The following is a 27,825-nucleotide window of genomic DNA, read 5'->3' as shown; positions in this document are numbered from 1 at the left end:
GATATAGAAAATACAAACGGAGCCGGGTCCCTTCTGACCCACGCTGTGTATCAAAGGGTTTGACGTCTTTTTTTTTTTTTTTACGTTCGTACCACGTGACCCGGCTGTCAAATATGGCCCCGTCCTGCTGGGTGTGAGAGGAGCAGCTGACAAAGGACAGAAAGCAGAACCTCCGGCTCTCTCCTGCGTCCATCGCTGCTGCTGCTGCTGTGTGGTAGGTTCGCATGTGTTCGTCCCTCAGGTTCTGATCGCTTCTCTCGTCTCTGTGGTGTGAAGCTCAGCCGCTTCCCTGCGCTGCTTCCCCGCTAGTTAGCTCGATGCTGCTCCGGTCTGCAGCAGCAGCAGCATCACCCCCCCCCCCCACCCCCCCTCCCTCTGCAGAGGCACTGCTGTCTCACTGCTGCGGCGTGCATGTGCACCGAGGAGGGAACGGACCACAGGAGATTTTGTGTTACTTTCACCGTGTCCATCAGATGTGTTGAGATGTGGTAGCACCGCTGCTAGCACCGCTGGTTCAGCCTCAGCAAGTCAGTGCAGCGACCCCCCCCCCCCTCTCACCTCACCACAGGGAACAAAAGGTTGCAGCTGATAAAGAAGAGAGGACATTTCTATAGTGTGTGTGTGTGTGTGTGTGTGTGTGTGTGTGTGTGTGTGTGTGTGTGTGTGTGTGTGTGTGTGTGTGTGTGTGTGTGTGTGTGTGTGTGTGTGTGTGTGTGTGTGTGTGTGTGTGTGTGTGTGTGTGTGTGTGTGTGTGTGTGTGTGTGTGTGTGTGACTGACTGGGTGACTATTCAGTCTGTTCATAGTTCAGGGCAGGGAGCTGATAAAGCATGACCAAGGTTCACTACTGGGGAAAATCTCAGATCAGTCACGGGCCTACAATACACCCAGTGTCACAACAAGTTTGTCCGATTATTAAGATATCCTAGATAAGATTTCTTAATTAATCTGTTTGTCAAAGTTTTCCTCCTGATCTAATGTCTCTTCCCCTCTTCTCTCTGAAAAGTGCCGGCCAAACGATGAAGGGTGCCGGAGCGAGGAACTGACAGAAGAAGTCCGTCATTGTTGCTGACCATCTGCTCCGTTAGACCAACCCTCCACGCTGGCGTCCTCACTCCCTGCCTGCAAAGGGCTCCGCCCGGCAGCAGCCGCCATGCAGTTCAATCCAGTGCTGGTGGAGTCCACTGTGGTGTTTGCCGTGGTGCTGTGCGTCCACATGGCGGTCTGGAACCAGCACTCCTGGTGCAGCATAGCCCTCGTCATCCAGGCGTTCTACGTGCAGCACAAATGGGACCGTCTGCTCCGGTCAGGCGGCGCCGTGTTCCAGTTTCGGCCGGCAGCAAACAGCGGCATCGTACCGGCCTCCATGGTGATGCCCCTGCTCGGCCTGGTACTGAAAGAAAAGTGCTCCGACTCAGGGAATGTCTACTTTGAGCGCTTCTCCATGGTGGTCACCATCACAGGCATGATGCTGGCTCTGTTTCTCTCTCTGATTGCGCTCGGTATCACCAGACCCGTGCCTACAAACACCTGTGTGATCGCAGGCATGGCCGGCAGCGCCATTCTCTACACGACCAAACAGACGCTGACGGTGTCTGAGGTCATCGAGGTGTTGGAGGTACTTCTGATCTTTGTCTATCTCAGCCTGATCGTGCTTTATCTGCTGCCACGCTGCTTCACACCCGGAGAGGCGCTGCTCATTGTCGGTGGAATCAGTTTCATCGTCAACCAGCTCATCAAGCGCTCCCTGAACCTGGCAGAGGTCAAAGGAGATGCAGTGAACTACTTCCTGCCGGTGGTGGTGGTGGGCTCGCTGCTGCTGGGGGTGTTCTTCGCCCTGCTCTTCTGTTTCATGGAATCGGAGACCTGGGTGTCCTCGCTTTTCTTCCACATGATGACGTCCGTCCTGTGTCTGGGAATCCTCATGCCGTGGCTCTCCCTGTTCATCGGCCGGCACCCCATCATGTGGCTGCTGGACTTTCTCACGTTAAATGACAGAAGACTCTGTCTGTTGGGCTACTGGGTGTTTCTGGCTGTCGTGGCAACCTGTGTTGTGTTACACCAGAACTACCAGCGGCAGTCTGGGTCCAAGAAGCACCAGGCCTCCACTGTTGTCAGGAAGTACTTCCATCTGATCGTCGTGGCCACGTATGTTCCAGGGCTCATATATGACAGACAGCTGCTTCACGTGGCCTCTGTGGGTTGCCTGGCTATTTTCTTGTTCCTGGAGTACGTGCGTTACTTCCGGATCAGGCCGCTGGGTCAGCTGCTCAGGCAGCTGCTCACACTGTTCCTGGATGAGCGTGACTCTGGGCCTCTCATCCTGACCCATGTCTACCTGCTGCTGGGCATGTCTCTGCCCATATGGCTGTTCCCTGGGCCCTGTGCCCCTAAGGGGATACTTCCTGGTGCGGGCGGCCTGGTGCCTTACGCAGGCGTGCTGGCTGTTGGGGTCGGAGACACTGTGGCGTCCATATTCGGCAGCACCATGGGGGAGATTCGCTGGCCTGGCACTAAGAAAACCATGGAGGGGACTGCAACATCTGTGTTTGCCCAAATCATCGCTGTGGCCATGTTTCTCATCTTCGATGGGGGTATCAATTTGAACTCCACCTACTCGTGGATCGTTGGCTCCATAACCCTGGTGGCCATGTTGGAGGCCTACACCTTTCAAATAGACAACCTTCTTCTCCCACTCTACCTTTTCATCCTGCTGATGCTCTGAACAGACAGATGGCCCAGACAAAAACAGTTTCCACCCCCTGTCCTACACCATCTCCTGGGGGGAAGCAAGAATGGTCAGTTTGGGGTGATAGAAAGATAATCAAAGTGATCAAAGAAGTCCCTTTAGGAATGGATGGAGTCGTTTACACTGGCAAGAAAGAAATGATGAAACGCTGACAGCTGGACTGAGCCTGGTAATTTATATCAGCAAACCAGTGTGGCAGAAACAGAATGTGCTCACTGTCTGACTTGTGATCTGACAGCAGTCTGCTGTCTTCAGATCACAAGTCATTTCAGCATGAGGATGAGGAAAGAGACCAACACAAAGTTATAAAGAAATGTAAAGCAGAGCTACTTAATATTCTCTGAGCTATGTGACAGCAGTGCTGTATGGCCACTTGGCATGTCCCCATCTTGACATAAAGGTACTTAACAATAACAACTCATTTATGCAAAAGAAGATTCAAAAAGTACAAAATGTCTTTTAAAACACTGAATTCTGAATACACAGATGCTGCTAAGAGGCACATTTCGATCATCTATGAGGAAGTTGTCCTATCTTGTCCCTTTCTTGCAATTATATGCCTTCTGTATTGCCTTTGAAGAACATTATTTAAAGTTAGCTAGATGAAATGTCTTTTTCTTAAATCAACCTTTTTCATTATTATGATGATGATATGATTTGGATGATGGCTGATGGCAATACGACGAAGGACTCACTGATGTGAACATTTGCCTTAAGAAGTACATTTTCTATCACATGTTACCTTCTATTGTAGAAGCTGTAGATGAAAGCATGGCCGCCCCGCTCAACTCATTTTTAAGGGCTGGTTTATACTTCAGTATGGCAGAAACTCACTATGCTCCTTGCATGACACTAATGTGAAATTCAGTACTGTAACATGTACACAGATTTTTGTTTGGTACGTTTTATTTGCTTCATATTCTTGTGGTTTGATGGGACCTTTCAAAGGTAAACTTAACTTATACATATCTTCGTGATACTGAGCCTTCTTCACATACCTTTGGACTCTGTATATATGATTTGGGCCAAACTGATGACCACAGGGCCTTCCTAGCATTAATTAGAATGATTTAATTTATAGAAATATCATTCAGCTAGATCCGTAGACTGTTTATAAAAATGGACAACGCATCGCCTTTGACCTCCACTATCCAGAAAAAAAGCAAAAATATAAAATTAAAATATTAAAAATATTGCTATAAACGATGTCATCAGTCAGCAATGAAGTCATTTGGAGACAAGCGTCTGTGCAGTAGTGATCAGGGGGTGGAGCCGAGGAAGTGAGTTCCCTCTGATAAGAAGCACTCGACCAATCGCAAGTCAGTCTCAGCTGTCAGTCAGCATGTTTCACCTTGTTTTTATAGCATCAAGTTACTAACAACTCCCTTAAATGACAAGCCATCTTTGTAAGAATTATTTGACTTAGTTTGCCCCATATCCCATGTACAAACATGAAGGCTAAATTTATGACCCGTACTGCATCCAGCCACCAGGGGAGCAATCGAGACGTTTTAGTGAGCTTTCATGTCATCCATCTTTATATACAGTCAATGTTTGATGTCATCATTCTGAGATGTGAGGATGCATCAGTTCAGAACCTGAAATGTGTTTTCAGAATGAATTAACTTTACTTTTATCTGTATAAGTTATTTTTTTTAATGTGATGACAGTTAATTGGCATGATTCTTCTACTATATCGTTTTTCCATCACCGTTATTTAAAAAAAATGTAATATTGCATGTTGAGTGCATCCAGACAGAAAGATACAAATGATATTCCTCCAATTTTCAGTCCATTTGTTTAATGCTGGTGTGAGGATGGAGAAGAGGAACCTGTGCGGCTCAATGAGACGTCAACATTAACCCTTTTGGTTTCTCAGTTTGATTTCAAATGTATCTAAAGAAGTTTGGATGTTGTTTAAAATCCTTCATACATAAAAATGTTTTTCTTTTGAGTTGCGTCTTTAAATCAACATACTTGTTGCTCACTGCCAATCTGCCATCTTGCTTAGACACAAATCTGAAAAGGAAAATGAGCTTGAACAAGAGAAATGCTGGTTTGTGCAAATGTTTATGAGGAGACTCTGAATAAAAATAGATCTAAATATAAGGTGTATTTTTTTTAAAAGGGTTCAATTCAAATTCATTTCTCAGTATATAAAAAATTCACATTATAGAGACTGACACTCCCGTTAAAGTCATTCAGTATCGGGCCACAAACATTACTGATGGTCTATAACCTACATGCAGCTCAGAGTAACACAAGGTGTCATGGAAGATACAAAAACAGCCATTAGCACATGAGCTATGGTTGAAACTGTTCATACATGTTGGTCGCTCTTCAGGAAAGATGGGATTGTGTGTGTCTGCGCAGCCAGATGTCCATCATTTGGTGTAGAGAGGAGGGAAAGGAAGCTCTTCAGTGGGCTGCAGCCTTTAAAGAGCAAACACATGGAAACATCACAGATTAGTTACAGAATAGGTTCATTATTTAAAGTTTGCATTAAAACAAACATGCTGCAATCATTCAGCCTGTTCCTATGGCCCACTCTCAGAGCACAGTCTATGTGATGAGGACACAATGGACAAGTAGAGCCAGTCTTCTTAGTACAAAATTCACTCTGTTAATGTTTTTACTTTTGGGAAACAAAGAGGCTAAGTATAAACTTTAAACTTTTTAGGATGTTTTTGCACAGAATGAAAAAACATTCGGATTTTTGTGTAGAGCAAGATTGGTATAGATTTTTTGAGCCAATGCTGATATCAGGCAGCAAAACATTTCCAATACTAATATATTGGCAGATTTGTATGTTAAAAAAACTAGATTCCTAAGATGTTGGAAACAAATCCTTACGACAAAAAATTTAATTTAGGACGGATATTTAACAGTTCAACCATAAACCTCATAAATAATGTAAGTAACACCAATACAACCAAATATTTAGAACTTGAATAAGTGCACATATATCTAAACAAACGCAGAAACCAATATTTATTTTTATTTAATTTGACCCTAGTTGCTTACGTCGAAAGCAATTTAGAGAGAATTCCACTACGAACAGCTTGAATAATCATACAAGTAAAAACTGCTTAAATGCACTTGATTTTTCCAATTGAGACTTTAATATATATTTGTAATTTTTAGAGACACCATGTCATTTGAATGTTTTTATAGTCTTGTTAAAGCTGCAGTCAGGGGCCAGGAAACAGAGAAACCCAGAGTCCTGCTCTGACACTGTGTTCCAACACACAGTTCAGGGTGGATTGAGTCCGAAAAAAAAGACCACTTGAGTCGTCCAAAGTATGTTGCAATAGAGTTTATCAGACAGCAACCAAATAAACAAGAGCCTGTCTGGACAGCCTGAAATCTGTCTGTCTCTTCTACAGAAGGCTCACGTGGAATCTTTACCAAAGTATTACAGAATTGTTTCTTTACTGATATGACCTCTCATCTGAAATCTGATTGGTCCTCATGGGTTGTTTGGATTCAGCCTGAGGTTTTTTTTTTATTTACTGGCCACCCGTTCTCTGTCCGAAAGGAAAGGGCCTGCGGGAATGTGTGACCTCATAAAGTCCGGTGCACTGCCATTGAAATGCTAATCATGCGGTCTACATGCGGGGGCGCCACAGGCAAAAGCAAGGGACGGGTCACCACTGCACACGCACAGTGCTGGGGAAGAGACCTGCCATGAGTCTCGGCCTCGGTTCAGGACCTTGCTCCTCAGCTGCATGCCTCAGGCTCTCAAAACTGCCTCAGTTATTCAGTTATACCTTAAGCACCCAGAGTCCTGTTGTACATTTTGACAGCTGAGATGAATCGTGGCATAAAACAAATGATGTAGTAAATGACAGTGAATGATGAATAAAGAATAAAGCATAAAGTGACAACCAGTAATAAATGACACACGTTGGATATCAATAGGTGAATAACGAATAAGTGATTAATGACACATTGCAAATAATGTGTTATTAATGGTGTCAATGGGTGTGGATCATTATAGAACATTATGTGAAGGTGTGATAATGCAAAAAATGATCCCAACACTGCAATGTCCCAAAAGGTTACATAATCTCAATTTAGCTACACTGAAGAGTAATAATTGGATAGCGGTAAATTACATTTCACCTCAGCCAGACAGAGAGGGTAATTAGTTACTACAAGTGGAAACCAACATGTGTCGGAGTGTTTACACTTTGTTTTACTTCTAATAAAACACGGGACTGTTCATCTGTGACTTACCAGACCAGTATAACAACTACACAAATAGTATTCAAATAATGTTTAGTTACACAGGCCACCATAAGCCCCTGGTCATTGCAGAAAAACAGTAAAACCACCAAGTTTACTGAATGTTAAACTGTTTTTAACTGCTGATGAATTCAGCTCAACAACACTGCATTTTTTTCATATAAATTATAAAGTATATGTAAAGTAAACAGTGTTTCAGGATTACATGTTCTTTCTTTGTGCCGACTGTGAGAAGCGCTGCTGCTGGAAACGCCCTGACTAACTGTCGACAGTGGAAACAACACCGATCCACCACATCTCTGAACACACACTCACCAGTTGTCGGGGCTCCACCGGGTGTCCTGGGACTCCATGATGTGGAAGGTGTAGACGTGGCGAGAGTCCTCCGATTTGTTCTCAGCACTGCGATGCACCACCTCACCGTGGATCAGGACCACGCCCCCTGAACACAGAGGGGTCGATGAACAAATAATCAATCATTATTATCGCCTAACCCATCTGTTCATTTTCATCAATGTCATGTCAGAAATGCTGATTAAGGGCTATCATAGTTTACTTGTTTTATCCAAGTTATTATCCCAAATCCAAAATGTAGCAATGCTTCTGGCCACTTCAAACCAGTGTTTTTCAGTTTTTTGGTCAGAAATTCTTTTATTGTGGAATTCATTATCTCAGCCTGACCTGAGCTATTGTGCTGTAATGTGTGAGGCTGGTAAAAATTCCTTCACAATAATATAAAAAATATGTGTGGCCCCACAGCCCTGGATGTTTTTACTCAAGGAACAAACTGTAAATCCACAATACATCCTCACTCAGATTAATGCTTCAATTACTTGTTAGTTGCACATGTAAAATTAATGACAGAAGTCAATTACCTTTTTTAATTGGTACAGGAATAAACTTGTCATCGTCGTACGCCATCTCTTTCCCAGTGAAGTCGGTCAGGGGGTAGGTTCCCTGTGGGGTACGCACCATACGCCGAGAGATACCACCTGAGGAGAGGAGATGGATAAACCTCGACATGCAAAGAATATGCACACAAACTGGACCAAAATCATCCATCCATGTCACATAATGATAGAATGGTAAACTACAGAGCAAGTTGAGCTACAGTATATCATGATCTTACTGTTTTGTGACCGTGGAATAAACCACAGGCAGCCATTGTTCAGAGTGGTGTCTTCCAAGGCGATCCACACCCCCATAACTCGGCCCAGGGGCTCCGTGTACAGAAATGTGGCGTCTTGATGAGGTGTCACTGAGAAACAAGAATATAATTCACACTCACACATGACACTATCATAGTATATCATAGTACAAACCCACCAAAACCATATATACACACTTTTAATATAAACACTTTATATTATAAACACAGGTTTAATATAAACACACTCATTACAAGCAAACTTGTAATATGAAGATTTTAAATGGGAAGAATAATTTTGCATGAATTTATAGTACTAATAAGAAGGTTTTTTAAATCAACGTAGTGTAAACATATATACATATGCATACATCAGATATAATATAATACAAACATACATACACGGATTTAGTAATAACAATGATCAAATAAGAAATAACATAACATTCTTGAGTTTCTTACCTTCTCCACCTATTCCTGGTTGCTGGAAAAGATAGAGAATGAAAAGTTATGCCTTTCTCTAATATAAATTAGTTAGGTAGTTAGGTATTAGGTAGGTAGCTGGGTAGGTAGATTCTTTACCTTAAAAATGTACATGCTTTGCAGTATGACAGGATTTACGAGACCCAGCTTCTTAGCGATGCCCTGAGAGAAAATGAGTGTTGGTTATTCTGTGACTTCTTCCTGTTCATCATTTATTCATACACAGTTCAACAATCACTCACCTGAACTTTGGCTGAATGTGTAACTTTTTTGTACAACGGCTCATAGGCATGTAGAGCTACAAGAAGAAGAACAGGATTAGTTAGGGAAAAACACAAGTACACATTGTACATGGTGTTAGGAGGATTCAAGTAGAAATCTTTACCATGACCAACTTTATTCAGTGATCGCTGTTTTGGAATGATGCATTCACCTGCAGGTCAAGGAAAGCATTACCAGTCACATCTGGCAATACGCTATCTTATTATTATTTTTTTAAATAATTTTTAAATAATTTTAACAGCGTTCACCTTTGTCATCAAAAGCTCCTTTCTCAAAGAAAAAGCGTATCTTGTCTCCGCTGGTGATAAAATAGTCAGCGTTTCCCTGCAGATCAGAATGTTAACATCGGTCACCTGATCTGCCAGAGAGTCATGTGTTACACAGACACACAGACACACAGACACACAGACACACAGACACACAGACACAGACACAGACACACACACACACACACACACACACACACACACACACACACACACACACACACACACACACACACACACACACACACACACACACACACACACACACACACACACACACACACACACACACACACACACACACACACACACACACACACCACACACCACACACACACACACACTGATACTGACTGTTGACATAAGAGTTCACTATTCGCATGAGAGGGAGGATATCTGGGGTCGAGGCAAAAGAGAGATAATGTATCTTCACTACAGACTGTGACCTTAGAAGTACTCACTGACTTTCTGTATTTAAAGAAGCTTACCTGCATCTTTACGTGCAAATCGGTGGAAGGCATGTGAAAGAAATACTGGTGAATAAACTGCTGATGCTGTAAAAAAAGATTGATCCCGGTACTCTTCCCTAGGTCACCTGGGTTTTCAGCTGCTCGTCGTGATTGGTGGAGAAGGTGGTGCGGCAGTGGTCCGGCACGTCCATGTCATCCACGATCTCCGACATCCTCTGCCTCAGCTCGTCACACTCGTGGGGGGTCAGCAGCCCGTCAAGCACCACGTACCCCTCCTCCATGTACTGTCAAGAGGGATGCAGTGTCACTTTCACACATTCACATCGACATCGCATGTTTTTAGCTAAATAAAATAAATAAAATGACATAATTGAAGAAAAACAGAGCACAGAAAATGAACGAGTCTCTTGACGTATTTATATCCTGGTTGTGACGATCTATTGAAAATAAGACTGTGGCTGATAATCATTTTTATAGTTTGGTCGGTGAAATGTAAAATGAGTTTGGTTTTGTTAAAGCAACACTAGATATTCAGTTTGCAATCATACACAATAAAGAAATGTGAAGCTGGTAAAGAGGAATGTTTAGCATTTTTTTTTATCAATAAATGGTTTAATCTGTTAATTGAATATCAAAAAATAGGAAACGTTGCATTTTCCATCGTTTGGTCAATTTATCAAATGGATTTGTTTCACCTCACATATAGATGCATTGATGTAATCTTTGTTTTCTATGTTTGGTGAAACATAAGAACTGCAACAATTATTCGAATGATCAATTAGTCAAACAGCATAAATTTAGTAGGGCAACTATTTTGATAGATGAACTGGACTGCGGATTTGAAAATCAAGAATTTTCAGGACAATGCATTGGACTAATTAGTTTGATTGTCATTTTAAAAACTTTTTTTCTAGTTTTAAAGACAAAGATTACTTGGTTTAGAGTTTAACTCATTACGAAATTAATTGCTATATAACATTGGACAAAATGTACATACTAAAGGCAATTTTCTATATAGTTACATTTTTGCATTGTTAAATATATACTCTGAGATATGATAAGGTTCATTATACATATATATATTGTATGTCTTTATCCATGCCTATGTTCCCACATCAATACAGATCAAATATAGATGAATCCCTTCTAACATGTGTCTCAGTTCCACATGAGGAATGTAGCTTTAAGAGACAGATCTCTACATTGCGTTTGAATGGGTGGGTTACATATACTTGTGGCTGCAGCGTGTTATGTAACGAGTCCAGCGAGCGCACACACACTTCCATATAAACTGCACTGATATTAACATGTAAAACACACGCGGGTATTCGGAGTCCTTCACAGCTCGGTGGCCTCTTTGCACAAACAACATCAAACTGAGGAAATCGCAGTTTTGCATCGCTCACCTTCTGCACGTCACGATCTGACATGAAGTCCATGTTGTTCAGCTCGGACACAGGAATCTCTGTGTGTGTGTGTGTGGGGGGGGGGGGGGGGGTCTCAGTTAAACGCTGGTTTCCGACCATGTGACCCGTTAAGTCATTTAAAGTGTAACCACCCGAGCTGTAATAGGATTTTGGACTTTAACTCTTTCCTTGCCCTTCTAATGCTCGTGGCGGTGTAGCAGTAGCGTCAGCAAATGGCCTCTAGGTGTCGCTCGTGTCCTTGCTGTGACTCAAATGTCTCACAGCGCCATCTAGCGGTCATTTCCGGTAGTTATAGGAGGCAAGATGCAGGGGTGGAATTTCAGTACATTACCATAAATAGTACTTTGAACTACAGTTTCCTGATTTTTGATTTGAATATTTCTATTTTATTACATACTTATACTCCACTTTGTACTAATTGCATTTCAGATTTACATTTTATGAAGAGAGCAGTTACAGATTGATTATAGATTACTATACCCAGCAGAGAGAAATAGTTGCCTCCAGCTCCACCAACTACAACAGTAAAATGCTATTGAAAATGAATGCATCACAAATAATACGAGCACTAGTTTAGTTTTGATACTTAAATTATAGTTGTTTCCAATGAAGTACTTTTATTGTGCAGTATTGCTACTTTTATTTAAATGAAGGATCTAAAGTGCAACAAAAATGATAATTAATGAACAGCACAGGGTGGGTTTTTTTGCACCGTCCAAATTAATTGTCATCTTCTCAGTTAATGAGGCCACAGGCTGGTGAAAAGGAGAAACATCTTAGATAATAAATTATTTGTCATAACTTCTGAGCAGGAGCAATGGAGTGTTATTGTAACTTCTCAGCCAAACCTGGTCAGCGCTCAGGACTTTTCCCTGGAAGACGAAACCACTCGGCAGATGGAGAATTAACACATTTTTTGTGACAGAATTCAGTGTTTATTTTATCATCAATGGTACAAAAGTAGGGTCGGAACATTATGAAATCAAAAGTCCATTTGTTCATTCATACAGACGTCACGCTTAAAAAGCCAGTGTCCGAGCCACTTGGCAACAATTAAGCATTAAAGGCCTTGTCACGCATGTCACATGTGTGATCCAGATTACAGGCATAGAATTCAGCAATGACTGTTGCTAGAGGACGTGGGCAGCTTACACTATGAATATAATGCACACAAGTTCAGCATCAAGCAACTCATGCTGTGAAATGAAGTGGATACGAAACCTGAAACCAAACAACTGTTTTCACATATCTACATGCGTCAGAATGCAGATGGATTTCATACATAGTAAATACAATCATGTATTTAAAAACATTTTATACATAGGTAACTATTAGATGTCAATGCAATCATGGCAGTTGAATTTTTGAATTTGATTTCAAGTGAAATGGTTTGTGTATGTCCAAAATGTATCACTCCTCAGACATATTTCAGATATTAACAGATAATGTGAGATGTTTTGCACAATGCCCATGCACACTGGAAGGGGAGCTCACCTCCATTTACAGTATGATAGATTGTCAATAGTCGTCTCTAGGTTGTTAATAATGTCTTGTTTTAAGGGACAGGAGCTGAGGGCAACTCATTGTCAGACCTCCGTTAAAACCCTCTGTGGCTCGGAAACGGATCAGTTACACTGCTTCACACAAACAACACTACTTAAGGCATACACAACTCACAAGCAAACGCAGTTTCAATATTTCATGGTTTAACTTCAAATTGACAAGAAAAAACTATTTTCAGCACATTTGCACAGAATAGAAAAAGCTTTTAAATGTGTTGATTGTGGTTATTTAATGTGTTACAAAAATACATGACACTTACCTAAGTGCTATAAATGTTTTGCCACCCAGAGGCATTTCTATTAAACTTTCTCTTTTCAAGGCTGGGCAAATGGATGACTGACCTCATGTCACACACTCGTGCTAATTCACTGATGCTGACGTGCAGGAAAGGGAATGGGGCCACAGGTTAGATGTGCTGCACTCGTGACTCAGAGGGAAGTGACTGTGAGGGACTGAACACGACAGAAGTCGTAGCTCTGGACCAATAAGTAAACCAAGAAATATTTGTGGATATAAATCCAAACTACAGATGTGTCACAATGTTTACATAGACTAACCACGACCAAGCTGAAATGGAAAAGGGAGATATATACGTATATATTTAGCAAATTCAAATATTCTGATGAGGTGTGAATCCCAGCGACGCCCTGAGAAAGACTTCTATGACACTCCTGAACTTCCCAGAGCAAAACAGTGCTCCTGCTCCACCAAGAATGAATCTAAAGTTGGGTATATGTCAGAACTCCTCCTTAACAAAACATAAGGGTGGGAAAAAAGTAAATATAGCATTGACTATTCGATTTGTAATCACATGACCAGAAAGTGTAGGCCAAGACAAATTAAAAACAACAAGTCAATGTCCTAATTTGACACTATGATGCACTGCAGGAGAGTCAGCAGTACGGCTCCACCACAAAGAGCCATGTTCCAGCCCTACAAGAGGCACATAGAATTGCTTTTTAATGTGCCAGTACCTCAATTATTATTTGCATTAGCATCCAACAGGTTAACAGACACTATCTGCAGGTATGTAGGGAAAAACATGTTCTTGCTCTAACTTGGCACGGTAAAAATGAAACCAGATCCAAACCACAAAAGTGGAAATAAAAAATAAAAAAATGTTTAAGAAGTTGCACATGCAGAAGAAGCTGAGAGCTGTTTCTCTTTGCGCTCGACGTGCTTGCTAGTCAACACATTCGAGCAGACAGGACTGCAGTTTTAAGACTGTGTGGGAGCACTTCACTGGTGACCCTCTAAGGACATTTGGATTTAGCCAAGGCCTCAGTAAAACAAGATTCACTGTAAGCAAAGGTGCAGGCATGTTACTACAGTGAGACTTCACTTGAGACTCTTACATGGCTAAAGTAAAGAAATAAAGAAATAAAGAAAAACAGCTGGTAACATAAAGAGCACAAACCGTATCGACTGATATGCTTGAAATAGAGCTGTCAAACATTTCAGGCCATATGTTTTCACATGAGAAACAACAGCTCATGGACGTGATGTTTATGATCATTAACGAGGGCGTACGGCTTGTAAAGGGAAAGGCCTTATTAGCAACGAGAGACTCCTGGCTGGAGTAAACATAGCAGGAATACACCAAATGATGCTATTAAATCCAACGTCTCAACAAGAAAAGTGTTTCAAGCGCACAAAGCGCTGTTGCACTAATTTGCAGCACGCACCATGAAATCACATTCTCTGCATACTCTCCCTGCAAATAAATGTTTCCCTGGTGGAGGTCGTTTAAAAGCAGTTTCCTTCATTCTGAAATTTCTGGCTTGTCCTCATTTTGCTCATGAAGGATTCAACAAAAAAAGCACTGGAGTAAACTGAGGAGGATAAACACGATGGCAAGCATGCAAACTACTGGGCACTTGAGTCATTAACGTCAACACTTGTCCTTTTGAGACAGGCAGTACCTGGCAGCTAGTTACGACTGTCATCCATCACGTCTACAGTTCATCCACTTGGAGGAGTCATGTAAGCAATAATCATCTGAGGGCTCATAGTTCATACTACGCATCGAAAGTACCTTGATTTCTGCTACTTTTATTATGCATGCTTGCGTTACTTAAAAGTTGAAAATGACAAGGACATCTACTGTGACAGGGGGTTTTCTGAATGTGTAGCTCTCTCTGTAGCTTTAATACAGTGACAGCAAACTGTGTGAGCACAGGGACATTGTGTAATTCTCATCTGGTCAGTGAAGCAACATGCCTTCAATTGAACAAAGGTCACCTAAGATCTTTGACTACAGGTGTATGTCCAATAATGATCTTAAAATCATTTCTTAGTCTACATCCATACAACAACGTTTTTCATTGGTTGGTTGAATCTTGGGATAGGAGCCTGACGAATCAGAGAAGGCCACCCAACCAGAAAGCGGTTGTGAGTGTCTGTGTCAGCGTTTCCAAACATCCCTGTTTCTGCCCGTTTGGACTAAGACAGGGCCAGCAGCATTTCCAAACTTCTCTGTTTTAGTGGCTCTAGAACTCGGGAGCAATGTGGACCCCAGGTGTATCCATTGCAGAGTTTATACATTTTCAAACGTTAACGTAGTAGAATGGATGTAGCCTCATTTTGTGCTCTAGTGGCTGTATAGTGACAGTGCATGACACGTCAAAGCATCATCTATTGTTTGGTTGTGCTCAGGGACCTTTGATTCACGTCATACCTCTTCTATCTCTGTCATATACAGGCATAAAAAACAAAAACAAAAAAACAATTGAATTAAATTGATACTCAACATTAAACCAATCACTTTAAAGCTTGATTCAGAGGCCCAATCCTGATACTAGAGTGTGGTAGCATTTTAAAGTACCAAAATGTGTATCTTAGAATCAATATACATTTTCCAGTTTGTTTCAACAAGGTCCATCTCGCAATTTAATAAGACATCAGTTAAGTTTGTGATGTTTAGTCATGCAAAATAAGTTAGGACATGAAGCAGTGTGAAGCTAAATGAATGAGTCTAAGAGGAATGGGGCATTTCTTCAACACAGATCCTGTTAAAGAAAATAGTTTCACTTAATTTCTGTGTCTGGATATTTTCTTAATGTTCCTACATCAAGTTTCCTATATCTCTACATGACACCATGTCTGTGCTTAGACAAACGGCTTTACATTAATTAACAGGTACTTGTGTAAAACTCTGAATAAACTTTCCCAGGAAATAGCCTGTAAGATGGTTTTTGATGCATTTTCAAACAAAAACATATTAGTGTGGATGTAGCAAGAGATACCACGTTATAGCAGGAGGTGGTGAGGGGACAGACCAAAAGGGAAAATTGGCAGATTAGAGAACTTTGTATTGCAAATTTGGCCTTCACTTATGTTATATTCAGAATTTGTTTTCACACAAGCCCATTGATTAGCTCAGCCCACAACCTGTTAGAATTGCCTTCATGTAATAGTATAAAATCTCAATCTGAATGTTGACCAGCAGACTTGTGTTGCCTTGCTGTGATCTGTCTCCACTGCGCAGTGAATACAGCTGAGCTATATCCTGCCCACAGGCTGACACTATAAATCAAATACCGCAGGGTATTCAGACATTGTTCTGTAGAAATTGTTCTCATTTGTTGTCGCTGAATATCTGACAGCTTTTCTTTGTAAGTTAAGGCCTAAGCTGTGAGATCACCTGTGATGAACTGTTGATCTTCGCCACAGAGTCATTTTGTTCGAGAGTCTGACGAGGGCCAAAGACCAAATCAACAGATCGGTTAATTTGTCCCAACATCCGCCAGTAGTCAGTCGTCACACTGCCTCACAACTGCAAATGTGATTGTAAAAATTTCTAAAGTGAAATGTTGAGTCACAAGGCCAGAGGAATGGCAGGGTAAACGCTGCTTTGAGCATGTTCAGTTTGTGCGTGGATCCCACAGCCGGCGACAAAGTGATCGTGAGCATTGTTGAGCTCAATGGCAAGGCTGAGTCGTTCAAAGTATCTTCTGTTTCTTTTTGGGGCTCCTTCCAAATAAGAAGTTTGCTTGAGACAGGTCTACCTGTGGCATGCATATTCGACGTCACCTGCTTGAATCCCTGCAGCCTGTTATTTAGGATGAAATTACACTTCATCGCAAGGTTGGATGAGATTACAACAATTTTTCCTTGGAGGTCTTGAAATCCGTGGTCTATGCTTTCATAGTCACTTCTCTGGGCCCTCATGGCAAACAATGCTGCATAACCTCAAACCAAGGTTTTGCTCGCTTTATAAACCAAACCACTGCTTGTTTGTTTTCTCCCTTAAATTAAACTTCTCTTCCTACAGTTCACTGCAGGGGTTTGGCTCAAGCTTGCTCTTTATCGGCCCTCCAGAGCTGCTCTTTGACTTCTGATGGCAGCGTGTTGAACAGGTCCTCCTCCACCACCAGGCCGCTCCTCTTCAACAGCCGACACTCGCCGAGCTCCACGGGGAGACACTCCAGACGGTTGCCTCTCAGCTCCAGCTGGGTCAGGCCGGTGAGCTCTCCGAAGCGTGACGGCAGCGTCTGCAGGCAGTTGTTTCCCAGATTCAGCGTGCGCAGCTTCTTACACTGGAAAAGCTCTGGGGGCAAAGTCTCGATCTGAAGTGGAGAGGACAAGAGGCAGAATAATGAGGGGTGGAAGTTAGCACGGAACAGAAAGGCTGAGCTCTTCAATTTTTAATCCATATGACATGAGCAGATGAGGCAGGGATCTGAGATATGAGCAAATGGCATTATCAAAATGAGGTGGCTGTTTCCACTATATTCAGTGGGGAATGGTTCGTTAATAGATCCTTTTCATTTAAGATATGATGAAACAAAACACAAGACAGACCTCAGCACAGGAAACAAATCCTATCAAATTACCTCCATACACACAATATTCACCATTAAACAATTTATTTGAATAGTGTGAGAACAGTGTAGAGAGGATGTAGTCGAGTGAAGCCTTTAACACACAAGAAGGGTCCAATTTAATGGAGCTATTTTAGGCTGCCCACAAACCTGTTGGAATCTATTTTCAGTCTAGAGCCACATGAGCAAAAACAAATAAAAGAGAAGCAGCCTTTACTGAAAACACATGATGCTATATGCTTGCTAAGTGAAAAACTGCATCTCCCTGAATTAAAGTACAACATGGCAAAACAGAGAAGCAGCATTTTGGTGAGACACAAATGATCTACTACACATGACAAACATCCTACATTAAGGGGATTTATGAGTTTACTGAAAACCTGAACTTCCTTGAAGACACAAGTGTGTCTCAGTTCAGAAGCCACATTCTTCCGAGGCTAGATTTTGTAGAGTGATTGCGTCTGGGACCACGTTCAGAATTGTTATTAACATGCAGAACAGGTGGGAACACACCCAAACGCATTCTGTAATCTGATCACAAAAACACATTCGGAGGGGGTATGTGAGAATGTGGCCACCTTCTTTTAGCTGTTTAAATGCAAATGCGTCCTGGGCCACATATGAAGGACAAACTGGCTTAAAACAACATAATTTGTTTTCTGTGAACACAAATGACCTTCGTGATGGTTCACACATAAATCGGGGAAGTGAAATCCGATCACTAGTGGTCACACGATACACATTAAGGACACATTTTATTGCCAGGTGTGACCAGATGAATGTAGCTCTGTCTACTGACGGAGGTTAATATTAAGTCTGAGCAGATCCACATTTGTGCGACTATGCTATCCCATTTCAAGGCTCCTTCAAAAATGTGTCCTTCTTTTCTCGAGCAGCAAAGTTTTGGACCAACCTAGCCCGATTATAATGCGTGCCAGTGACAAAGCTAATGAGCTACCCATCTGCCTGGCTTTTCTCCGACATGTTTGCAGTTAGCATAATTTGACAGCTGTGTACATAACAGGATTGTGTTTGCAACATGCCACTAAAACAAGCCTCCTTTATCACTGCAAAACAGAGAAACATCTTAAAAGCCAAAATTTCCTACCTATCCACAACCATCTCAGCGTTTACAAGAGCTGACCTTTGTAAATACCTTATCTGGCCTTTCAGCTAATCTTATTTACACATGATAGAGAGATAGACGGGTGGAAGAGGAAGTGTAGGAAAAGTACAAACTGTAAAATGAAATCATGAGATGACTAAATTTTAAATGTTCTTTTTGAATTCTCACCCGGTTTGCTGTCACAGCGAAGTACTGCAGGTTCTGGAGGAAGCCCACATCAGCATGGATGCTGGTCAGATTGTTGTGACTCAGGTCTAAGAAGCGCAGCTTGCGGCAGTAGAAAAGCTGACTGGGGATTTTCTCGATCTTGTTCCTGTTGAGGTACAGCCTCTCCAGGTGGGTGAGCGTTCCGATCTGAATAGGGATGTAGGCGATCTGGTTGTACCACAGCTTCAGGCACATGAGCCGGTTCAGGTGCTGGAAGCTGATGATCTCCTCTATCGTCTTCAGATTGTTGTCCTTCAGGTCAATCTCCTGCAGATTGTGCAAACTGAAGATGGAGTGAGGGATGCGCTCAAGGTCGCAGCGAACGAGCTCAAGCTCCGTCAGATTGACCATCTTCTTCAGGCTGTTGAGCACCATCAGCTTGGTGCCCTCGTTGTTGACGGAGAGCTTCTGGAGGTGCACGCCCACATCGGTCACCACCTGCGGCAGCTTGGTGAGGTTGCTCTTCAGTCGTAGCACTTTGAGCCTTTTCAGCTCTCTGAGTCCATCGATGACAATGAAACGATTGTTGTCTGCACTCAGGTTCCCAGTCAGGTGCAACTCACTGAGGTTCTTCAGGCTGTAGATCCACAGAGGGATCTCCTTGATGTCAGTGAACTTGATGTGGAGGGACTTTAGGTTTTCCCTGAGGAACGCCAGAGCTGGGGCCTCAATTTTAGCTGGGGTGTGGTAAAGCCACATCTCCTTCAGGTTGGTAAGTTGGGCGATGATTGGTGGAATGGTTACGTCCGGGATGAGCTCCAGCTTGAGCACCTCCAGCTCTATCAGATCAAATACTGTGTCTGGGATCCCGCTGAGCATGAACAGATGCAACTCGAGCTTCTCCTGGGAATTTTTGGTGATGCGCTGCCTCAGCTTCTCCAACGTCCACTCGTTGTTCAGGTTCAGCTGCCTCAGCTTGTTCTCGCTCACCTCTGACAGAAACACAGCGAAGCGCTTGGAGTACAGAGGGTCATACTGATCTATCATGTGTAGCATGAAGGCAAAGTCGTTCTTCACGTCAGGGATGTCGCTGTAGCTGCTCTCCTCTCGGATTGATTCGAAGGAGTATCTCTTGAGGGAGCGGCTGAGCATCCAACACAAAGTGTACATGCAGATAAAGCCATAAACCACAACCAAGCTGATGTAGAAACAGGCCAAAATCTTGAAAAGTGTCGCCAACGGGTGGGCACAAGAGAACGTGCTGTAGCCTGTTAGCTTCTGAAGGTTCACCGTGCACACCACACTGAACCTAATGTATTGTACATAGTAGGCTGTGTAGCTAATTATTAGTACAAATTTGATTACTTTGATGATGGTCTGACGTATGTAAAGGCGGTAGACTATATCACCCTCCTCGACATGGATCCTGAACTTCTTCACCTTCTCAAACAGAGCCTTAGCCTGCTCCCCTTCTTTTTTATCCAACACACCAGTCTCAGAGCGATCTACAATTCCTTGTTCAATTCTAGACTTTGCTCGTTGAAGCATGGGCACGCTAGCCTCAACATCCTCACTCACGCAGGAGGCCTTCTTGTCCATCGAACCGTTCATTTTTGCGAGAGGTTTGGGATCCCTCTCCTCTACCACGGTCTCGGACAAAGCCCTTGTTGTCCACGGGGAGTCAAAGCACTTGAGGAGGATGGAGACAAAGTGCTCCAGTTTTGAGCTTGTGCGTGGAAACTTGAACCAGAAGTTGCTGCAGGCCAGGAAGATGAGTGTGTGGAGTAGCACCAGATAAGGGAAATATTTGGCAAACCAATGTAGCTCGTTCTCGTAGCAAACGGCATCGACATAATTGTACTGATGGCGGTCGAGGTCATACTGAATGCCTTTGGGTTCCATCACGAAGGTGGTGTTTGTGACGGGCATGGTCTCGCATGACTTGTTGACCACCCACTTGCAAGGCAGGCAGATCATCTTGTCCTGCGTGACCTGCAGTGTCCCGCCGAACACTGCAATCATCAGCATGATGACCGAGATGTAGTCGGTGAAAACGTCCCACCATGGCTTCAGGATACGGTACGTTGGCTGGCTGTCAGCAAAGTACCGGAGCTCTGTGATGGGAATCATGATGGTTTATCTAAAAAAAAAAAAAAAAAAAACGCAGGATATTAGGAATTAGTTGATGAATGTTTTGGGGTATTTTGCAAACCACCATGTGTGCGTATATTTAGAAAACTTGTTATATGCAGTAGATTTGAAACAATAAGTCAGTTAACAATATTGATCAGTCCAACAATGGATAAAATAATTGGGATCCACCTTGATGTTCAAGCAATTATACATTTTTAGCACAAAACTGTCAAAACAACCAACTTCTGTCATTCCACGTTGCAATGTTCTGAAATCCTTAAATGATGCTGAATTACTGATGCTGGAAGATTGTGAGGGAATAAAGATCTTGGATTTAATCAAATCTCCAAACAGCCAAAACAACACAATCACTGTGGATATTAAGTGTTTGGCAAGGCTTTGCTACTTGAGGTAAAAATGCAACTTTGCAATGCCGACAACTTGAGGATTTCTTGGTCGTTTGTAAGCTGATCAATCAAAGACTGAGAACATTCGCCAGCTCCAGAGAAATTATTCCAAACATTCCAAGATCAATGCTTGCACTTTGTGCTTTCTCTCAGTACCGTTTGCCCCAAAGGTAATTGTATAGTTAATGCAATAGATTGAAATAAATGCATGTCACAGCATGTTTAAACAGTGTCTCGTCTATGTTAATATATAGAAACTGCACTGGTGCCTGTGTTTTGGTGTCTGGTATCGGTATAAGCTATAGGACAAATTATATTTCAAAACACGACAGGAAAGACACATTTCCTGATGAGCTTTGTTAAACGGGTTGTGACTGCTTACAGAGTAAATGATCAGATTGTGCAAAAACCCAGAAATCAAGTCAAGAACAAGACCTTCAGCGTAATAAAAGTGAAACAAAGTGATATCAGACTGCTGACCATGTTAAAAACAAACCCTCAAACCTCAAGATGTTCCAAGGTGTCCATTTACACTCGGTCAAACCACAACTGAGCCACTTCCCTTTTCTCATACAGCAAATGTGTGATTAATGCAAGAACTACAGCAACCTAAGCATTTTTTTCTTATCCAAGATGTTTCAAAGCTTAATGGACTCGGCTATAACATGAAATAAAAGTTTATTGCAGGCAAACCCTTTCTTTTAGTATATCTTAGATCATAATCGTATGATTCATGTTACCTCTTTAAACTGGGAGTAGCCGATATGAAAAAGAAATCTCTCCAAAAACTGTATCTCCCCGTTTACTCAACTCTTACAGTAGAAGGATAAAAAAACAAAAAAAGCTTAGTTTTATCCGGTTCAAACCAGAATGGCAGTACAGTCGATGCAGGCCTCCTCTGCTCGGCTGCTGCTTCACCTCAACTCAGACACTGCAGCACAGAGAGAGAGACCAGCATCCGCCAGATCAACTATCAGTGCCATCATTCACATGGTATTACACACAGACACCAAAACACAGGCACCAGTGCAGTTTCTATATATGGCAAAAAGACTAATGACACCTCTAAGCCAAGATCAATACATTTACATATGTTTAGACTGAAACCATTCAAACAACAATCTGTTCACTTTCACTGTTGCCAAACACAGATGCTGGAGAAACTTGAACTAGTCTGTATGTTTCCGATCAACTAAAAATGATTAATAATTAAACTGTAACTATAGAGATTCACCTTACATGCGGCGAGATAAAAACAAGTTTCTGAAGAGATTCCTTCTGGCCACACAAAAAACAAAGATTAAGAGTTTCAACTCTTAAAGTGACTAAACTCATAAAGTCTAAAATAACATTAAAGTTTTGTTTAAGTACTTGATCTACTTTTTGTAGAAAACCCAAAAACTACTGAATCGATTACCATGTAACCTGGAGGGAAGGATGCGGTGTGGGTCTGGAAAGATTCCAATACATTTTGGTGCGGATCTGAATCTGGGGAATTTTCAGGATCCAGTAAAAAAAAAGTAACTTTCCTTAACATTGTGAGATTCAACATTTTCTTTGACACTTTGATCCGATCCAAATAAAAACCTGGATCTGGTGAATTTAAATGTGGTAAATGTTGGGCCTTGATGAAGGTATGTGCACTATGTGTGCCACTCTAGTCTTTCCAAACCGCCCCAACCTGATCACCAGTACAAACAGTACTAGAGGAAAATGGTGTCCTAACCTTAAAATTAAAAATGAAAAATGTCAGGACTGGATGACATAGTGATTCTTCTTCCTGTTCTCTGTTTCCTTTCTTCAGATTGTGTTCCCTGAACAGAACAGAGCTGCTTTTGTGCAGGCAATTTTGGTTAAAAAAGGCTGAGAGAGGCACAGGTGAACCTGGCTGCTGTGAGAGCGATATAATACAAAGCCAAGTACAATTTTCCTCAAGGACACTTAAGTCTTTTAACTCTCATGTAGATAAAAATCTTGGCTCGTTTGTCTTTTTCGCAGCATATGCTCCATCTAAAGCTCCCTCGGAAAAGGTTGTAAGGTTTTAATGAAATCATTGCAAAATAACATGAACAAACTTAATTAATAATCTCAGAAATAAAACAACTCAACCCCTGGCTACCTTCACACCTCACAGGAAGGCAACAGTTGTGAATGTAACAGCTGAATGTACCTGAGGCCTTATGTGATAGGTTGTAATCTTTTTGTTTTGTTTTGAAGGAGCTGCTGTTACCTCCAGATGTCCACAGACCCTTTGCTGAGGAAAATAACATAACTTAAGTTAGTGTGTTGGGTGTAATTGTGTTTTTCTCTGTGTGTGTGTATGTGTTTCACCGCACCCTGCCCAATCCATGCTGGGAAGGACGCCAGCTTCCTTGAAACCCATTACAGAATAGGTAGAAAATTGATGTATGTATGGAAGGAGAGAATTCCAGCTTAATCTTTCATTAAATCCATTTAGACTGATGTGTGACTTTTGGGTTTGTTACATCTCTATTCTCCCTGAAAGTATTTGATTAACATCATAGCAACTGAGAGAATCATGAATTTACTGATTTAAGCTGTAAATGTCCAGAAATTGTGTCCAGGCATTTTTTGGGAGCTTCAATTTTACATATGTCTAATTAGTGCACGCAGGAGACAGCACATGATGTTTAAATTCAGCTGCGGAAGTTGTAGTGTTTTATATCGACATCGGCGTCTGATTTATCTCTAAAAACTCTTGACTCCCGCTATCCTCCAGACTTTACATCACGTCTACATCTTCTATAAGTCTGGCACCTCCGCTTTTTCATCCTGAGAGGTTTGTATTCTCTAAATTTTTGCTTGCGTCGTGTGCTAGAAATGTCATTAACACACCCACTCACTCGAGGAGAATCTTCACAAGAGATTTTATGCTGTTTTCTCTGACAAATTCCTTACATTTTGTTATGGGCCTGGCAGGAAAAGTTCCAGGAAAATGTCCAGAGCGACTGACCTCGTCAGAGAATCAAACAGCAATCCCAGAGAATTCTCTAATGCTCCCTCGGTCTAACATCATTTGACACTGGATATCTGTGAGTGTTTATACTGTTCGTTGAAAACAAAAGCCCTCTCTATGTGGCATCTGCAGGAAACCCAGTCATTGCAGCTTCAGATATCAGCCCATCTGCCCACGGCTGGCGATGGCAGCTCTGAGACACTGAGGCGAGACAGGGCAGTCCAGACCAGGTCGAACTGGTTCTGCCTGACAAAAACCCACTTTTCCTTTCTGCTTGAAGACAGCACTGACCATGGATCTCTTTCTCTCTCTATCTCTCGACCCCGCCCACACACCTGAATTAATGGCCATTCAAATCCACTTTGTAGAAGCCTGTTCTGATAATATGATCAGACTAATGTTGCTAGCTTTAAAGTGACTAGTTGTTTGGCCTGCCCTGTATTGCTCAGTCCGATACCTTTTCCACTGGGGACAACAATAACGCAATAAAAGACGTTACACAAACATAAAACAATTACCACACCGGCCATATAAGCTCTTAAATGTGTATTACATAACACTATAGCCTCATGTATCGTTGCCATGTTTGTGTTACGAGGAAAACACACATTCAACCATATACAAGGGTTGCAAATAATGATTATTCTCCGTATCAATGTATTTTGTTTGTTTTGTTTATGAAATGACAGAGGAGGTTGTCATAAGGTTGTAATAACTTCCCACAGAGCAGGGGGACATCTATATGTGGATATATTGGTCATAGATGGATACTTTATACTTGATACCAAAGGATATGTAGGCATCCAGAAGCTTCAAACACACACACAGGGCAAGAAAAGCTCTTAAGGAGGTCAAAGTAAAAAGCTGTGAAAAGAGCCAACAAATCATCAGTACTATACAAGACAGTACTAGATTCAAATGAAGAAGAATGTAATCTCAAACCAAAATGTGGTATTTTGTCTGACTCACAGCGCAAATACCTGAATATTATCAGTTTTCATTTTCAGGTACTTGCACTGTGTGACAGAGAAAATCCTCAAAGCTTTATTTTTGTGAAGCTCAACACAACAAAGTTGCAGATTAATTATCTGGTCGATTGATGAATAGGCTCTGCAATATACAGCAGAACCCATCTAATTAATAATAGAAATACTACAGGTTAAACAACATTTTCTTTATTGTTCTTGGGGTTTTAAGCCAGAGTTCCACTATTTATATAGAATGTCTGTATTTGTATCTCCTGTGCGTTTCATTGATAATTATTACGTGCGTTTCATTGATAATTATTACATAGAAAATATCAAACTTAAATACAGAAAATGGCAAACTAATTCAATGAGGCTATTATCAGTTTATTACAATATGTTATTCCAAGAATCTGCATTTGGATCTGTTTCATTGATAGAATGGTTTCTAATACCTGCTGGCCCTTCAGCTGCTGTCACTGATACGTGGTGGAGAATATTCCCTCAGTTCAGACTAACCCGGTGAGGGGGACAGCAGAATCAACATGTAATATAATCCTGTCCGCGACCTTCTATCAGCCGCTCCTCTCCACGACACCGGGCGGGAGGAACCCGAGTCTCTCCCCGGTGCCCGGGTAGCTCGCTGCGGCAGAGGAGGTTCACCGAGCCGCGCAGCTACAAACCCTCCGCTCCTCACACACACACACACACACACACACACACTGTGACCGGAGGAGAAGGACCCACCTGTTTTACTGCAGCCGCGGTCTGTCGCCTCCTCGGCACCCGGGGGACACATGTCTCTCACGGCTCTCTGCGGCGGTGGCGGCGGGTCGGTCGCTGCTCGGACGCCGGGGCCGGAGCGACGGTGACGGGGGAGAAAACAGCAGTGCGAGACGGCAGCAGCGGAGCGGCTCCGCAGAAAACTACAGCTGGGAGGCGGAAGTGCTGAGACTGAGGCCGGTGTCGAAATAAAAGCACGGCGGCAGCAGTAAAGAGGACAACAACAACAACCATGATAACAATATTTAAATATCAGTCGATATCGATAATTATCATGATAAATGCCACATTATTTCCTCTAAGTTTAAATATTGATATGATGCTCCTGAGTGAAGGTTTTGGTTCTAAACTTCTCACAGAAAATGATAAACACTACAATTCAAAATGATGTGTCTGTCAACATCTTTAAGAATAAACTGAAAACTCTCAAGGTCTCTACAAAGCTTGTGTCCTTGAAGGGATCGTTAACTGATTGAAATAGAGTTGACAAAACACTTGTGAACATAACTCAGGCTACATCATTCACAGTCTCAGAAGTCAACTTTGTAGCAGCCAAATCCAATACAATTGTGGTAAGTATGGAGCAGTATGGAAGCATGTTATGTTTGTTTTTCTCTGTTGTTTTTTTAAGATGGAGCATAGTGGCGAGTAGACAATGTGTGAACTTCCATTTTATATCCCTTTCAGTTGTTTGTATCCACATAATTTTATTCAATCTTGTTTTATTTGTAGTTGATGCTAATTTTCTTGTAATTGGTATGTCTAACGCATCTCTGTCTGTGCAATTCAATGGCTTATGTGCAATACATAACTGTGTAATAAGAAATGTTTTTTTATCTCTCAGTATATTCTTTTTATGATGTATTTTGTGATGTTTTTAAAGATGTTATTGTTACATTTGATGAATGGTTATATTTAACCTATTCAAACGGTTATTCAGTAAATTGTACAAGAAAAACTAAGACAAGTGAAATGATATTGAAAAGTCTGATAATTTATTTTGCAGCATGACTTAGATCTTAAATATAGAGCCAGAGTCAATGGTGGAGCTTGGGATGACATGCTAAGAGAGAAGACATTGAGACAGACAACATCTGTGGCAAGTTGTCCAAGATACTTCAAACCACCCACCTGCCAAATAAAACTGTGAGCAAATGTATTGAGGAGAACTGGTGTTATTTCAAAAGAAAAGGGAGATCTCATCAAGTTTGATTTAAATGTTTGAGGGCAGTAGAAAAGTTTTTGCCTGTAGTGACTCACCTCAATATAGACAACTTCACCAGTAATCATTTGTTATAGGTTATTATATAACGAAAGGCAAGTGTATTCTTTGCTGATTCATCATAAGTGGTATATGTAAGCCCTGTGGAGTGAATTTTCAGAAGGAGAAATACAGCACTGGGAAAACCTCCCACTCTCAGACTGACTGCAGTTTCTCCTTGTGTTGATTGCCTCTCAGCTCAACTATACATTCCTTGGCACTGACTAGTTTGAACAATGCTGAAAATAGTTTTGTTACTTTGTGACTTTATAACTTCCGGGCATCTATTGCAACAAAAACTGATTAATATTGTTAATATCCTGTCAAAAAGATCTCAGAATAGACATTTTGTCAGTGTCTTATCTAATTATATTTATTAAACATCAATTGTAAATTTCCATCATACATCCCTTTTATTTTTCTGTGTAGATGACGTTAGTTTCGCGCCCAGCAGATAAAGTGATGTCATACTTGCTGAAATGTAACAACAAAGTAATAAGTGCTTTATTATGTTGTAGGAACATCTTGTGAATAAAGTTTGTTTTGAATGGACCGTCGGGTGACGTCATC

At 41.8% G+C, this 27,825-nt stretch overlaps 3 protein-coding genes across 4 annotated transcripts; 1 reads left to right on the top strand and 2 right to left on the bottom strand.

The window, feature by feature from the left end:
• The first annotated feature begins 119 nt into the window (after nucleotides 1-119).
• Nucleotides 120-4,856, top strand: dolk (dolichol kinase). Of its 2 annotated transcripts, none has more exons than XM_061078144.1 (2): nucleotides 120-214; nucleotides 1,005-4,856. In XM_061078144.1, exon 2 carries the CDS (start codon nucleotides 1,152-1,154, stop codon nucleotides 2,721-2,723), a length of 1,572 nt encoding a protein of 523 aa, XP_060934127.1. In that variant the 5' UTR covers nucleotides 120-214; nucleotides 1,005-1,151; the 3' UTR covers nucleotides 2,724-4,856. The 2 variants fall into 2 exon arrangements, with proteins under 2 accessions (XP_060934127.1, XP_060934200.1); XM_061078217.1 differs by lacking the exon at nucleotides 120-214 and adding an exon at nucleotides 846-900.
• Nucleotides 4,529-11,125, bottom strand: phyhd1 (phytanoyl-CoA dioxygenase domain containing 1). Its single transcript, XM_061078331.1, has 11 exons — nucleotides 11,050-11,125; nucleotides 9,769-9,927; nucleotides 9,156-9,231; nucleotides 9,011-9,058; nucleotides 8,868-8,923; nucleotides 8,725-8,787; nucleotides 8,605-8,626; nucleotides 8,125-8,253; nucleotides 7,871-7,987; nucleotides 7,311-7,437; nucleotides 4,529-5,180 (listed from the first exon to the last, which is right to left on the bottom strand). Exons 1-11 carry the CDS (start codon nucleotides 11,080-11,082, stop codon nucleotides 5,132-5,134), a joined length of 879 nt encoding a protein of 292 aa, XP_060934314.1. The 5' UTR covers nucleotides 11,083-11,125; the 3' UTR covers nucleotides 4,529-5,131.
• An 863-nt stretch (nucleotides 11,126-11,988) lies between these two features.
• Nucleotides 11,989-26,095, bottom strand: lrrc8aa (leucine rich repeat containing 8 VRAC subunit Aa). Its single transcript, XM_061071789.1, has 3 exons — nucleotides 25,959-26,095; nucleotides 18,751-20,869; nucleotides 11,989-17,201 (listed from the first exon to the last, which is right to left on the bottom strand). Exons 2-3 carry the CDS (start codon nucleotides 20,857-20,859, stop codon nucleotides 16,926-16,928), a joined length of 2,385 nt encoding a protein of 794 aa, XP_060927772.1. The 5' UTR covers nucleotides 20,860-20,869; nucleotides 25,959-26,095; the 3' UTR covers nucleotides 11,989-16,925.
• Between the last annotated feature and the right edge of the window lie 1,730 nt (nucleotides 26,096-27,825).

The sequence above is a fragment of the Limanda limanda genome, chromosome 1 (assembly GCF_963576545.1).
Source record: "Limanda limanda chromosome 1, fLimLim1.1, whole genome shotgun sequence".
Taxonomy (NCBI): Eukaryota; Metazoa; Chordata; class Actinopteri; order Pleuronectiformes; family Pleuronectidae; genus Limanda; species Limanda limanda.
The sequence above is the reverse complement of the archived record's forward strand: the minus strand, read 5'-3'. Positions and strand labels throughout refer to the sequence as shown.

What these genes read in the sequence shown, in the direction of transcription:
- dolk (XM_061078144.1), top strand. Translation starts at nt 1,152, where the DNA reads ATGCAGTTCAATCCAGTGCTGGTGGAGTCCACTGTGGTGTTTGCCGTG.
- phyhd1 (XM_061078331.1), bottom strand. Translation starts at nt 11,082, where the DNA reads ATGGACTTCATGTCAGATCGTGACGTGCAGAAG. An exon ending in ACGAGCAGCTGAAAACCCAG is followed by an intron (nt 9,232 to 9,768) that starts GTGACCTAGGGA and finishes TCTGATCTGCAG; the next exon opens with GGAAACGCTGACTATTTTAT. An exon ending in CACATTCAGCCAAAGTTCAG is followed by an intron (nt 8,788 to 8,867) that starts GTGAGTGATTGT and finishes ATTTTCTCTCAG; the next exon opens with GGCATCGCTAAGAAGCTGGG.
- lrrc8aa (XM_061071789.1), bottom strand. Translation starts at nt 20,859, where the DNA reads ATGATTCCCATCACAGAGCTCCGGTACTTTGCTGACAGCCAGCCAACG. An exon ending in TCGCTGTGACAGCAAACCGG is followed by an intron (nt 17,202 to 18,750) that starts GTGAGAATTCAA and finishes TCTCCACTTCAG; the next exon opens with ATCGAGACTTTGCCCCCAGA.